General features: G+C 42.6%; 1 protein-coding gene across 4 annotated transcripts in view; it reads right to left on the bottom strand.

Moving 5' to 3' along the window:
- The window catches only part of PITPNM3 (PITPNM family member 3), a 142,141-nt gene that overhangs the window by 52,374 nt on the left and 74,320 nt on the right, over window positions 1-15,447 (bottom strand). For all 4 annotated transcript variants that reach the window (XM_075112992.1, XM_075112994.1, XM_075112993.1 and 1 more), the window contains one exon: window positions 326-402. In XM_075112992.1, coding sequence (XP_074969093.1) covers window positions 326-402 — 77 coding nt within the window. The remainder of the gene's footprint in view (window positions 1-325; window positions 403-15,447) is intronic.

Here is a 15,447-nt window from a genome sequence, read left to right as displayed (position 1 = left end):
GCTGCTTTAAAAAAAAACAAACCAATTCTGTTACTATCAATTTCACAACTGCTGAATCTCCTTCACAAAACCTGCATTTCCACTGAAGCACTACGTAGGCATAACAATTCCTCTTCAGAGAACTGGTCATATTTCCACCTAAGTAATTATGCAATGCTTAAAAAAGCTTGTGATGATTTTCAGTGATTGCATGTGCAATTACTGAACGAGGGAAAGACACACTAAGCCACCAAATGGGTTTGTAATTCCATAATACAATATGAGAGCATTTCCACGTGTCTACTCCTTGGAAATCAGCACAGCTTGTTTTGGGAAACAATCTCACCTCATTGTCCTCGTGTATTTCAATACTGCCTTGTGCCGGGAACTTTTGTTTTCTTGAAGAGGTTCTATATAATTCACCTGAAAGGAAAAGAGACATAATTGATCATATAAATATTTGGCTGCCTCAGCTTTTACAGACATTTAGGAAGATAAGGCACATTCCTAGTTTCAAGACTGAAAGATCTGTTCACAGGAAATCCTGTGGACAAACAGAGAAATACACAATGTTTCTTGCAGCCCTGCATATTAGAGGTTCTTCTACTCATAACAGCAACATTTAGAACAGGCTCAGGTCCTTATACAGAGGTGTGTAGTACCGGTACAGCTGCTGTTGGTCACCTGTGCCTTTCTGGAGCAGAAGTAGAAGAGGTCACCCGAGGTTCTGTGTCATTTCTGCTTATCCCATACAGATATCTTAGATGCTCTGGTATATCTTTAATGGCACTAAGCACCTATATATAGGCAAGTGAATTAAGCCTTTAAGGTTTTCCAAAGACCTTCAGGATCCAGGTCTCCACAAACCTCTGTGACTACCTGGGAAACTCCCAGAAGTAACTGGAGCATTCCATTATCAGAATGCAAAATAGGTGTAAAAGACTGTAGAGTAAAAGACCATTTTTCCTCAAAAAACCTTGTAAACTGAAAAATAGGAAGTGGCATCGCAGAGGAACACAGAGCTTGGCTAATACCTTTTCACAACAGGATCCTGCGTGCAATATCCTCTGTTATAAACACAACAATGAAAGGCTCTGCATCGACTTTGGGTTTGGTCACGCGCCGAAGACCCACTTGTGACTACTTCTTAGGCAGCAACCTGCTGTAAGCGGTGGAACATTCACGACACTCAGCACTTAGTCCCACTCTACTCAGCGCTTGTCAGGCCACACTTGGAGCACTGTGTACAGTTCTGGTCCCCGCTATACAAAAAGGGTGTGGACAGGCTGGAAGGGGTCCAGAGAAGGACCACCAAGGTGGTCAAAGGACTGGGAAGCTGCCATACAAGCATAGGCTGGGAGAGCTGGGTTTGTTCAGCCTTGAGAAAAGGAGGCTCAGAGGGGATCTCACCCCCACGTACCAGTACTTAAGGGGCAGCTACAGAGAAGATGGAGATGCCCTTTTTACAAGGAGTCCCATGGAGAGGACAAGGTGGGATGGACACAAGCTGCTCTTGGGGAGATTCCGATTGGACACAACAGGGAAATTTTTCACAGTGAGGACAGTCACCACTGGAATAATCTCCCCAGGGAAGGGGTCGACTCGGTCACGTTGGACACCTTCAGGAGTCGCCTGGACAGGGTGCTGGGCCATCTTGTCTAGGCTGGGCTCTTCCTAGAAAGGTTGGACTAGATGATCCCTGAGGTCCCTTCCAACCTGGGATTCTGTGATATCAGCTTTAAGACCATGACACTGTCCACTGCCTGCCTTAGGAGGCAAAACTTACAAAGCTTTTCTTTGCAGAGAGAATGGTCAAACACTGGAACAGGTTTCCTAGAGAGGTGGTCGATGCCCCATGCCTGTCAGCATTTAAGAGGCATTTGGACAATGTGCTTAATAATATGCTTTAACTTTTGGTCAGGTGTGAAGTGGTCAGGCAGTTGGACTATAAAATCATTTTATGTCTCCTCCAATGGAAAATATTCTATTCTATAAAACTTCTACAGCTGGATATGAAAAGACTTGCCCTCTGAACAAACATTCTCTGTCCTTGAGGACAAAGGAGAAGATGATATAGCATTATCCACTCCCCCCGCCCCCCGCTGTGTTTCTTCAGTCATTGAAGAGAATTGCTACAGGATCATTCTGGTCTCTTCGTAATGCAGTCTTTTTTTCTACAGCTGCATGTGTAGTTACCTAGGAAACAGCTGGAGGATGAAATTTGATTAGCATTGTTGTCAGCTTCATTGTCACGTTTATACATAGGGCTAATCTCTTCCTTACAAATTAAAGGTATGTTCCACACTCCTGTCTCTTACAGCACTTAGGAGACATCTACATCAGAAGTTAGCAAAGCTTTGCAAAAAACACACTGAAGCCCACTTACTCACATTTTAGCTTACAGGGTTCTGCAATCAGATCCTGGAATGCTGATTTCTCATGTAAAGAAAGAGGAGGCAAGAAGAAAACATCAAACTTCTGATTTGCTGCTGTCTCTACGAGGTATCCTACTGGCCATTGTGCTTCATTTCCAAATGTAAGGACAAGAAAGTGACTGCTGGTAGTTAGCAGGGATTCACGAAGGGAAAGTCACGCCTTACCAACCTGATAGCCTTCTGTGATGAGATGACTGGCTGGGTGGATGAAGGAAGAGCACTGGATGTTGTTTCTCTCAACTTTAGTAGGTCTGTCAGACACTGTCTCTCACAGCAGCCTCACAGAGAAACTGAGAAAGTGCAGGCTACATCCAAAGACAGCGAGACAGACTGAAAACTGGCTGAACTGCTAGGTTTAACGGGTTGTGATCAGCAGCACGAAGTCCAGCTGGAAGCCAGTGACTAGTGGTATACCTCAAGGGTCCACTACTGGGTCCAGTCCTGTTTACTATCTTAATTAATGACCTACATGATGGGACAGAGTGTACTCTCAGCAAGCTTGCAGACAATACAAAACTGGGGGGAGCAGCTGAAACACCACATGGTTGTGCTGCCATTCAGAAGGATCTCAACAAGCTGGAGAAGTGGGTCAAAAGGAATCTCATGAAGTTCAGCCAACTGAAATGAAGTCCTGCATCTGGGGAGGAATAAGCCCACTTAGCAGTACAGGCTGGGGACCAACCATTTGGAAAGCACCTTTGTGGACAAGGACCTGAGGACAGTGGGTCCTCAGTGTGGGGGAAATCTTATCAATGTGTACACATGATGCGAGGAAGTAACGAAGATGGAGCCAAGTCCTCTTCATGAGGGTCCGTGAAGACAAGAGGCAATGGGCACAAAGTGAAATACAGGAAATTCCATTTAAATATAGGAAAGAACATTTGTAGTGCGAGGGTGGTCAAGCACTGGAATGGGTCACCCAGATGAGTTATGGAGTCTCCATCCTTGGAGATATTCAAAACCTGACTGGACATACCCCTAAGGAATCTGCTCTAAATGGACTTACTTTGAGCACAGGAGTTGGGCTATAAAATCTCTAGATGTCCCTTCCGATCTCAGTCATTCTCTGAATTAGAAGACACTGGAACGCAATAATTAGGTTTTTATGGCCTTCAAAACATAGGAGTTCTTTAAAAATTAGTACCTGATGGCCACTATAACCCACAAACCAGATATTTGGTAGGATACTCCCTTTGAATTTCTAGCAGTATTATGAAAACTCCAGTTCTACAGCAATCAGCTGGCTTTTTTAAAAAGGCTCTAGAAAGAGTAAGAAAACTGAAACCTGATGTTTTTCCATTTAGAATTTAAAACATCTTCAATGTGATTGCTTCTGCTACCATCTCAGTTTCCTAACAGTAACTTTTTACTTAAGATAGGAAACATAGAACATATACAAGTAAACCTGAGAGGAAGACTTTAACATCTAAAACATTGTCAGGTTGAGTTTATTTGTTTAATCTGCTAGCAGTCTATGAACCAACCAATATTGACCTAGGAACAACAAATCAGTTCCCTTTGAAATACAAACTCTAGTGATACCTATAGTAGTAGAGATGTTTTCTGCTTTATCTGTTAAATTCATGACTTCTCCTATGCATTTCGCAATGCTTCCCTCTTTACCTTATGTCATTGCTCTCCAGAATATTAAGATACAGAATTTCAAAAGCTACAAATTATTTGCCTTTTATTAAAACATGCCAAAATGGCAAAATTGCCATGATTTACTGATTTACTGCTAAGCCCAGCATCTCAACCTCTCCCTAAACATAACCGCTCTCACATAGTGAGGAGCAGCAGTGACCAGGAAAAGTTCTTTATGAGACCTAGGGCATGGCCAAACTATGGCGTGGCCAAACTATGCCAGTTTTTGTTTAAAAGAAAACAATTAAGACCTGAAAGTGCCAGGCTGATTGAGATAACACCTTTTATTCCTATACCTCAGTGGACTTAAACAGAGAAATTAAATATTGCAACATGTCACCGAAGGGGAATTACTTCAGCTGAAGTCATGGGGGTCAGTTCTTTGGAGCGGACAAACATGCTTTTCCCTTCTATACTCAGCACTGAAAATTCCAGACAAGATGTGAATCCTCCCATCTCTGTAACACCTCCTCCTCCCTCTCATGGGGGGAGGAGGCGGCTTTGAAACCCTTCTGAATGTCAATACCAGAAATTTGTAATTTAAAACTTTGGCTGACTGCAGTGGTGCAGCCTTAAAATTCTACTCATCTCACAGGGGTTAGCTGTTCCAAGAAAAACTGGGAGGCCTTCCTCCCTCCATGACAGATGCAAGTTTTGGGAGTTAATGAGAGAAGATTGTACTAAATAAAAATACCAAAGTAGTTCACTAACAGCGTCCTGGATTTAAACACATTTTTCCTCTGTTTCTTCCAGCACGTCGGAAGAAAATAAATGCATCGCATAAAGCTGCAGATGACTCAGTTTACGCTTTTTTTGGCGTTCTGAGTTCACACCCTGTTTGTAGTTCCACTCCATTTGACGTACAGTTATAGGCAGCCTGCCAGACCCTAAGAGAGCGGACTGTAATTTTCACCTCACCAAGAACACTGATTAAGCAGGGTCTGGGCAGGTTATTCTAAAAGCACTGAATTTAGTCCAAAACACATTTTGAACACTCTCTACTCTTCTGCATTAGGATTAAGTGCTAATTCTACAGCGGACTCTACCACTAGCTTTCCTTATAGTCACTAGAAATTTATTTAACATCTGTGGCTATGTTTCTCCATATTTAAAAACAAGGTAATTATTCTTGTCTTTCTGGCAGGCAAGGATTTAAAGGATTAGTCATTTAATACTTCTATTAAACAAAACAATACAACAACAAAACCCAATACACCAGAAAACAAACCCAACAGCAACAACACATACCCTTGTATTTGCATTTGGTGGAAGCAGAGACACCTGGAAAGGAATTGCATTTGGTGGAAGCTTTCCTTTCCAAATGCAATTCCTTTCCAGGTGTCTCTGCAATTTAAAGCCGCTTCTAATTAAAACTGTTGTTTCCAAAAGCCTGTCCAGAAGACTCACTTTTTTCTGAAGGTCATCATATGAAAAAGTGTCAGTTTTTTAACATGTAAGCTCACAACAGAACCATTCGTTTCATGTCATGCAAAAAGGATTATTCAGGGCCATGAGACACTACCTTATACTGAAACACAATGTTTATCTTCAAAGGAATGGTGAAACAGGAAACCCAGGACTCCTCAACAACATGCTCACGAACCTCTTTGGTTATCTATATGGTGCAAGGCACTAGGCGAACTCTTCCTCGGATTACTTGTGTTCCTTTTACTGTTCCTTCGAAAATCTTGTTCTAGAGAGATGCTTTTAGAAAGCAGAAAGGGTGGTTTGCTTTTTCCCTAATGCATCAAATGTCAGGTTGCAGGATAGTTCCTGGCTTCACACACAGAAAAATATCATAGGTAACTGGACATTAGGATTCTAGGCATTGTTTTAATCACAATTGCTATTCTGTCATTAAAGTAGCCCTCTGTCATAAAATTGGGCTTCATTCAAAACAGCTTTCTCACTTCAGCTGAGGAGAAGAAAGAAAAAAGCATTATATCAACGGTATTAGAGATTACAGAAACAATGATGCATAGATCAGTCTGTGGAAGCATGCAAGGTATTCTTTTCTTTCAGACATGCCAACACGCACAGTGCAACTGCCTTCAGAACATGGCTGCTCTGCCAAAAAATTCAGGCTGCAGTAATGTTAGAAAGTATCCTGTCTTGTTTTGAAAATCTGCACCCAGAAGAACAGTTTTAACATAAGAACAAGGAGATTTAAAAAAAAAGAAAAAAAGAGCAAAGGCAAAAGGGAAGCCAGGTGTTTTTTGCTGATTTGCAGCACAAGTCAGGAATGCCAATGGACAGACCTTCGGCATTGCGCTGCCCAAAGGAACAAACTCGCCTGAATTCAAAGGAGTCCCACAGTGGGGTGGCAGGGGGCTGTGTGTCACGCGTGTGGCATGTGTAAGGGGATCAGCTCATGCCTTTATTTCAAGAGATTTGCCGATTACATACTTTGGAAGATAATCAGATTTTGGGTCTACATCAGTTCAGCTTTGTTTAGGTTAAATACCAGAGACTTAAGTAAGTGGGAAGCCTTCTCTGTCCTGATGACAATATAAAAGGTAAGACTATTCAGCAGCTAAAGCTCTGCAGGAGACAGAGACAGACAGCATGACCTACTAAAGGAAATGACACAAATTTAATTAGGCACTGAAATGAAATGGATTACAGAGAAATTATGTGTTTTACTATTTACTGGAAGGGCTTTAATGAGCTAAAATAATAATACCATTTTGCTGGATCGAACCTCTCTGATGACATTATCAACATATTACACATTTTTCCAGCTGTCTTGATTCATACCTTCATTATACCAATTTATGCTAACTGTATCATTATGTAAATTACAGTAACAAAAAGGGTACTCAAATCCCGTACAGAGTCAGAAACCAGTGGGTTGTAATAGCTTAAATTGTAACAGCTAGTGATGCAGTCAGGAACGGTCAGGGTGGGATAGGATTAAAAACTTTCTGTTCATTTGTTTTGTCTTGTTTTCTAATTAACCTGCAAAACCCACCAGCCTCAGAGTCCACGAGGCTTCTCAAATCTTGCACAAAGAGAGGAGACACAGGACAGCAGAACATGCTGAAATCTTGTTCCTCAAGAAGGTCAGCTTCTCTGCAGGCACCCAAACTAACTGATCGGTAGTGGGTAGGTGGTAGTGCCTAGTTCCAACTGTTGTCCTAACGCACAAAAGCAACCAGGTCTCCAAGCACACTGAGACCCTTCAAAAACTCAGACTTTGTTTTAATGCTTTCCTGGAAGCAAAACACTTGAAAATCTCAATCTAGGCAGAGCTGTTGAGCCACCCTACACTGCTCTGGCTCACATTACTGAGCAGAGCGAATTCTTCGGACTGTTGAGTGAACTTGGCCTCGTATCACATTTTTGCTTCAGTGTATGCTGATTCTGTGGTACCTAAGTGTGGTGGATTGACCTTGGTGGGACACCAGGCACCCGCCTGCTGCTCTTATCACTCCCCTCCTCAACTGGACAGCAGCGAGACACTATAACAAAAGGCTCATGGGTCAAGATAAGGACAGGGAGAGACCACTCAGCAATTACCGTGATGGGCAAAACAGACTCACCTTGGGGAAATTTATTACCAATCAGAGTAGGATGATGAGAAACAAAAACAAACCTTAACACACCTTCCTCCCAAGATCAGCTTCACTCCCAAATTCTCTACCTCCTCCCCCTGAGTGGCACAAGGGGACAGGGAATGGAGGCTGCAGTCAGTTCGTCACACATCGTCCCCGCTGCTCCTCCCTCCTGATGCAGCCCAGGATGCGGTTCGCCCTCTTGCCTGCCAGGGCAGACTGCTGGCTCCTATTGAGCCTGCTGTCAACCCACACCCCCAGGCCCCTTTCTGCAGGGCTGCTCTCCAGCCACTCCTATCCCAATTTATACTTGTGTCTAGCACTGCTCTGTCCCAGGTGTAGAATCTGGCTTTTGTTTTGTTAAATTTCATGCCATTGATGATTGCCCAATGTTCCAATCTATCTGGGTCCCTCTGCAAGGCCTCTTGTCCCTCAAGAGAGTCAACAGCACCTCCCAGGTTGGTATCATCAGCAACTATATTGCAGGTCACACAGGTAACGCATAATAAATTTCTAAATCTGGAGAACTAACACAAGAACAAGCTTAATGCAGCACAGAAAAAAAAACGTCTGGACACATATAATCTTGTAACAGTAACTCCATTAATATTTTACAATAACGCTTCATACTGCCCAGCAAACCCCTACAGAACACTCCCTGCTTCCTCTCACTATGTACTACAGTGTTTCGCACTTTTGCCTTTTCTGCTAATAAGGGCTGTTGGTCCCTTTAGATACTGGAAGAGAGAGACAAAACAGTCTGAGTATAACATATAGTCTGTAAAACATTACAGCGGTGTTCTGAAGTTTAAGACAGCCACCAGACCTCTTATTCTGTCTATGCATCAAGTAATCTCTATCCACTGCAAACAGGCAGTGTGAGAGCAGCACACTTCCACCAACCTTTCTTTGCTACTCTCAAGCTTTGCTACCCCCATTTTCAGCCTCACTTCCTGATCAGATCAGAATATATCACTATTCCCTGCTTCCTGAGTTCCATGAGAATTAATAAGTTAATAAAAGAAGTAAAATAACAATGAGCTCAGTTCTAAACTAATATGCCTCTTCTCAGAGAACCAGATTATCCATAAAGTTAGTCTAATACTCCATCACACAGGTATTTACTCCACATTTAACACTAACTCTGCTCCAGTTTCATCTCCTCCACACAGAACACAGATGAAAAAATAGTGAGAGGTTTTAATTCTCTGCATCACTAATTCACTTACAGCAGTGAAAAACTAGCCATGCTGTGAACCAGGAATACCAAGATCTGCACATATTTCTGGATTAGGCATCACTCAGAAATTTTCCCCAGTAAGACTTTAATAGTAGCTGGAAGGTCTAGTATTTTCAAATAAGGCTGAGATAACATAGAAATCAGAGGGCAGAGTACAAAGTACTCCTCACCCCCCTCCCTGGAACATTCTGGTATATCAGAATAATTTACTCAGTTCCTTTACAAAATCTAACAAAAGACCTTTCTTGACCAGCCTTGTCTGTTCAGTCGCTATAGTCAGGCTCCAAATCCAAGAGTCGGGCCAGAGATTTATACTCGTATGCTATTCATGTTTTGACAGCATACAGTCAGAGATCAGGGTTCTACAGAGCTGGTTGTTGGACAGACAGGAAACACAGTGAGAATCTTCTAAGGGAAAGGTTCTGAAAATATTATTGCTGATTAGAAGCAAATCCTACCCTTTGAAGACAAGGATGCCTTTTTAAAAGTGTTGCCATCTCTTCAGGTGCCACACCTCGACTGCAGTGTCATTCCTTGGCTCTTCAAGAACAACAGCTACTACAGTCCACATAAGTGGGAATAATCCATGTTCATTAAAAGCAGGCTCACCTGGAGCTCTTCACGGCTGTTTTCGCTTGGTTAGTTACACAGCAGATCTATGTGGCGTGAGGTGAGAGTCAGCATGCCTGTGGGAGGGGGAGAGGAGGACCCGTTCAATCCCAGTAGCTTTTGTACTGTGGCAAACTCAGCAGAGGAGCCTTTCATTATACTCCCAAAAATTTAGTGACACAAAGCAGCACTTACTCCTTCTCAGAGCAGAACCACCCAAATCACAGGAAACAGGATTGTCACTAACCCTGATTGATCTACATCCAGAAAAAACACCACTTTGTACTGATATGAGCTTGACACTTTGCGTGGGCTAAGGAGAGACAGACCACATTTAGGAGACAGAGGAGTATTTTCTAAATGATTTAATGATGAAGTTTTGCTTGAAGTTGTTTATGTGCTTCAAAGGTCAGGAAAAAACCAGAGGGAGAGATTATCAAGCAGAAGGCTGCAAAGACAAAAATATGTCAGCAACTACCATGCCGCTTGGCTATTTATCACACAGACCCACTGACCTGTGACCCTACCACTCCTCTGATGGCTATGATGTGTCTGTCAGACATGCATGGATTTTGGGTATCCAACATCACCCTTGGAACAATATTCTCTGCGAAACACCATAGAAAACCATTCACATCCTAGAAATATCCTGTCTTTATTTACCTCTCAGTAAATGACCAAAATGAAACTGCCTGTAAAAAAAAAAAACCAAAACAGTAGGGCAATACAACGCGTGGAATCTCTCTGTGATGTAAAAGGTCTACCAGACCTCAGTTTATTTACGTGTTTCAGTTTCTGCGCTGTGACAGGTCTCTCACCCGTGCAAACAGCACAGTATTTGCATGCAGTGCTGCAAGGCAGAATGTAAAAAGTTCCTGTTGGCTGTAATGAATAAATTACATAGAGCAATACCACTGTAGCTCCTGATCGCAAGCCTGAGAGAATGAAATGAAGGGTGGTGTGTTTTATGTAAGAACATGAATGAATGCATCCCTTCCAATCACTCAGTTCAGAGTAGTCAGAACTGCTCCAGTGACAGCAGTGCGTGCAACTCAGCTCTATGGTTTGAAATCTTCCTGTGACTCTTGTCCTCTTGCACTAAATCTGCTGGTGCAGGTTTTGCAAAGCTAGAATTGTTAGGAAGCCTGATGCAGAAAAGATAAAACTGACTTTGCAGAAGAGAAGAATGGAAAAGGTTTTATTCATCATAACACAGTCAAAGACACATGGCGCAGGAAACACTCTTATTCGGCCAGGAAATTCTAGCTCTATTTGGCAGGAACATGCATACAGAAACACTAACCCACACATCTGCAGACACCTACCTAACCAGATGTTTGTGTGCACGCAAGTTCTCAAGTAGCAGAGCTGCCCCCAGTGCAGACGCACAGGGCTGTTCTATAAGGAGGTGGTACCACAACACTAGAACAGCTCTAGTGATCTCAGTGCTGTCGTGTTAAGTTCATCCCTCCTCTCCAGGTGACATCTAGACCAGGAGACAAAATGGGACTGTAATAAAAATTGGCCCCTGAAATGGGGTCTAGCTGCCTTCCAAAATACTATGGAAACATCTCCTATTTCACAGCACCTGCTAGCTTGAAATGCAAGAATCTCTAGTAACCCTGTTTTATTTAAAATTTTAAAAAGAAAATCTAAGAAAATCTATTGGTTGTAAAATGCTACGACAAATCGGGATTACCCCAGAAGTTATCTGGGCTGCTTTGGACTATTCAGAACTGCTTCAAACACAGTCGTTATCTACCAGCTCCTACCTCTTTGCCAGCCTCCACATCCAAAGACAACAGGAGCTCTTCCTCCTTTCAGTTCACCCAAGGGTGGACACAAAGTCCTCCCCTGGCTTTGTTGACAGTAGGGTCTGCAAGGAGCCCTCACAGAGACACTGTAGATGGACACTTTAACAATCTGCCACTCACACCACAGATGAAGACTCAGCAGTCCCACCAGGCACATTACCAGCCATTACATTCATGTCCTGAGCAGCCACAGCTCATGACTCCTGCAAGCTCTGGGAGACCTGCATTATACGGAAGGGTACCTCAAGCACAAGTTTCCTATAGTATCAGACTTGGCTCCATGCCTCAGCACGTACTGCATCACCCCTCTCTTTGGCTGCAGTTCTATCACAATAACCCAGAGGAGAGGGGAAGAAGAGTGGCAGGTCCCTGACTCCATAATTGTGTACCTCCCAGCTCAATCTCAGTTTGGTATGCACCAGGAACTCACTGTAAATAAACCTCTGGAGAGGCCATGGAGTTTATGTATCAAGTGTTTTTTGCAAGGAAAGAAAGATCTCTGCATTTATACAACTTTCACACAAGGGCTTTGGAGTCCCTGTAGAAAAAAAAAAACAAAAAACTTAGTAATGTTTTTTTACAGGAAGAAGGGTTGACCTCAAACATCCCTGCTGAACCCTCCCTGGACAATACAGTGGAGGCACAGGTACAATCCTTCCAGAAGCCAGCAGAGCAGGTAACTCCACTGCAATAAATTAATGGAGAAATTAGATGAATGTCCATAATTAATATTAGCATTTGTTTCTTTTATTATCAAAAACATGACACTAAATAAGCATTTTTCAGTGTTTCTACCTGAGTAACATCTCACCTCTGACACTGTTGTACTGTCTCTATGTTTCACACACTAACATAAGTCATCCACAGCATGCTGTGCCCAGTATAAAGAATATACAAGGGTGGAAGCCCATGAAGACCACTGGCCCTCATCATTTTGAATTACCTGCAAACAGGACAACCACTCTTGTCAATTGAGTGAGCCCAGTGTGGAAAGCGCAGTCATCCTGGAGAAATATATCAAGATGCTTTAACCATTTTAATGCTTCTCTTTAATCATGTGCAGTTTCAAATTACGTTGGACTATATGATCTTGAAAGGTCCCTTCCAACCCACACCATTCTATCATTCTATGAACTCAGAGAAAAGGATGCAGATATAACTGTTAGCCTCCAGTGACTAGATCAACATTCTTCTGAGTAAATAATTTCTTCTCTTCCCTCCCTCTCTTGTTATATTCCATGTGCTATAAAGGAAACAGCAACCAAATTTATCCAGAGATTTCCTAAGAGTAAGACTTTTCAAAAGCCACCAGGTCCTGTTTCCTAATGTCTCTGTCTCCTCAGTACCTTCCTCACACAAAATTCTGCTGGGTTCAGATTATGTTACTGTGGAAGAGTGCACTCCTGATTAAAGCACAGCACAAGAAATTACATAGGAATGCAAGCAGACAGGTTCAGCTAGGCAGCATTCAACTGCTGAGAATCCATCTGAAACAATTCAGGCTGACGGTAGCAGAAACACTGGTTTAGGTTTGTCTCAGGTGCTCCATTGCCTAACACGCAAATCTGCCTTCCCTGAACAGCATTTTTTTCCAGGTGAGACACCATCACCTAGTCTATCACAACTGGACTGTAGTGTGAAATGGCACTCATAAACCTTTCCCAGGTACCACAATAACTATATCTGGCTGCTAAAGGTCAACAGCTACGTGAGTATTACCAGTCATCTGGGGAGTGCTTATGATTCAGAACTGGCTTGCAAAGATGTGGCATCTACAGTTTAAAAAGAGACGGGGAATCTCTCCTAACCTATTGTCAAGTCACCTTTCAGGCAACTTAAAATAACAAAGCAAAACAAATCAGACCAAAACTAATCCTGGGTTGCCAAGTTTTCTAACTCTTTTGTGCAAGAGAGATATACACCAACAGTGAGCACAACTCCTGCTCCTCAATACACTTTTGGGTCTGCACGATTAGATGTAGGTCTTGGTGGGTGAGGGTGAAGGTTAGGGGTGGAAGAAAGTCAAGGAGAATGACACAAAATACTGTTAGTCACACTGGCATCTCTAAAGAAATGAGACAGCCAATCCAGGGGGCACGACACCTGAGCATCTGACACAATCTTCCATTGCAGGGTTAAAAAAAAGTTAATTTATGGAAGTGGCAGAAGAAAGTGGCTATTTTCTGATAAGTTATCTGAAAAGCTAGAAGGAATTTTTTAAGCACTCTTATACCTCAGACAAAATTCTGGGATGTTTTCCCAGCAAGTTTTGTCAGTTACGTATTTGTTCTCTCCCTCCCAATTAATTAAAATTAATTCATTAATTCATTAATTCAGGGTAGTTGAATGTGGCTCGCTGTGCTTCACTTGCTAATGCTTTGTTACTTGGGGAATTCCACCGACAGTTTCAAACTGGCACAGAACATTAAAGCCTGTGACTGGGATTCCTTTTCATTGAATGAACAGACAAGTTAAAATATATTTTTATATGTATGCATCACCATATTTAAAGAGAGTTGACAGAACACTGTATCCATGGCATCTGCTGTACTTCTATGTACTCTATTTCCAGAGGTGAGTCAGTTAACGATCCACAGCTCAGAAAAACACAGTAATATAAGTCAGTTACATACAGATACCTCCCCCTTCAAATATATCCCTTAGAATAGCAGGAAGGGAAAAAAGAGTATTACCTGGCTTTCCATGAAAACTCCAGAAGTTATTGTTAGAATATGTTCAAGTGTCAGGCCACACCTGGAAGCACTGTGTACAGTTCTGGTCCCCGCTATACAAAAAGGGTGTGGACAGGCTGGAAGGGGTCCAGAGAAGGACCACCAAGGTGGTCAAAGGACTGGGAAGCTGCCATACAAGCATAGGCTGGGAGAGCTGGGTTTGTTCAGCCTTGAGAAAAGGAGGCTCAGAGGGGATCTCACCCCCACGTACCAGTACTTAAGGGGCAGCTACAGAGAAGATGGAGACGCCCTTTTTACAAGGAGTCCCATGGAGAGGACAAGGGGGATGGACACAAGTTGCTCTTGGGGAGATTCCGATTGGACACGACAGGGAAATTTTTCACAGTGAGGACAGTCACCACTGGAATAATCTCCCCAGGGAAGGGGTTGGCTCGGCCATGTTGGACACCTTCAAGAGTCGCCTGGACAGGGTGCTGGGCCGTCTTGTCTAGGCTGGGCTCTTCCTAGAAAGGTTGGACTAGATGATCCCCGAGGTCCCTTCCAACCTGGGATTCTGCGATTCTGTGATTCTGTGAAGTGTTGAGTAAATGCTTCAGTGTTCTTACCTTACGATTAATTATATAAGAACATTACAATCTACCAGCTGGAAATACATACTGCCTTAGATTTTGATCACAGATGAGAACACACAAGCAAGCACACATGCAGAAAGCAAACTGTATTTCAACGGCATCCAAACAAGTTCAAATAAAGTCACCATATGGTTGAAATGTTTAAAATAGCTGCTAACAGCACAGGGAAGGCAGATGATTTGTTCTCTAAGCAGTGCTAAACCTCTTGGACTGTTTTTATAAACAGACCTGAAATTCCCTTGGGATTCAAAGGATACAGGACTACGTTAAAACAGCTGCACACCATAATGGGAAAAAATGTGTAAGACCAACCCCCAAAACTTTACTCATACATACTCAAGCACACAACTTGGCCAGTTTGGGACTGTAGTAACTGCAGTAAGACAGTACAACAATCTAAAAACAGAAACGAGAACTCTGAAACAGATCAGATCACATGAGTTCAGACAGTTTTGCCCACGTCAGGTTCTTCATCTTCAAAACAGGACAGTTAAGGCACTTTTGATAAAGATAATAGGCCATCTATAACAGAATAACCGGAAAAGTGTAAGGTCTCATAGCCTCAGCCCTTCAACTAATCTGTAATTTACAATAATGAGAATGAGTGGACAAATTGAGCAGGGCTCTCCTGAATGAAGATGAAGTTGGTAATCCAGAACAGCAGACTTAATCTTGAATTCCAAAAGAACAGTGTCAAATGGGCTTCAATACACCAACAGAGAAAATCGGTGTCGGCTTCATTTCATCAGACGTGACACACATTACCACTATATACTTCATGATGTTTATGTCAAAGACAGCAGCTCTTCCTTTTAACCTCTCATCACTCAGAAAGATGCCGTGCTGC

The sequence above is a fragment of the Phalacrocorax aristotelis genome, chromosome 18 (assembly GCF_949628215.1).
Source record: "Phalacrocorax aristotelis chromosome 18, bGulAri2.1, whole genome shotgun sequence".
NCBI classification, from domain to species: domain Eukaryota; kingdom Metazoa; phylum Chordata; class Aves; order Suliformes; family Phalacrocoracidae; genus Phalacrocorax; species Phalacrocorax aristotelis.
Note: the sequence above shows the minus strand (reverse complement) of the source record. Positions and strands in the feature narration are given on the sequence as shown.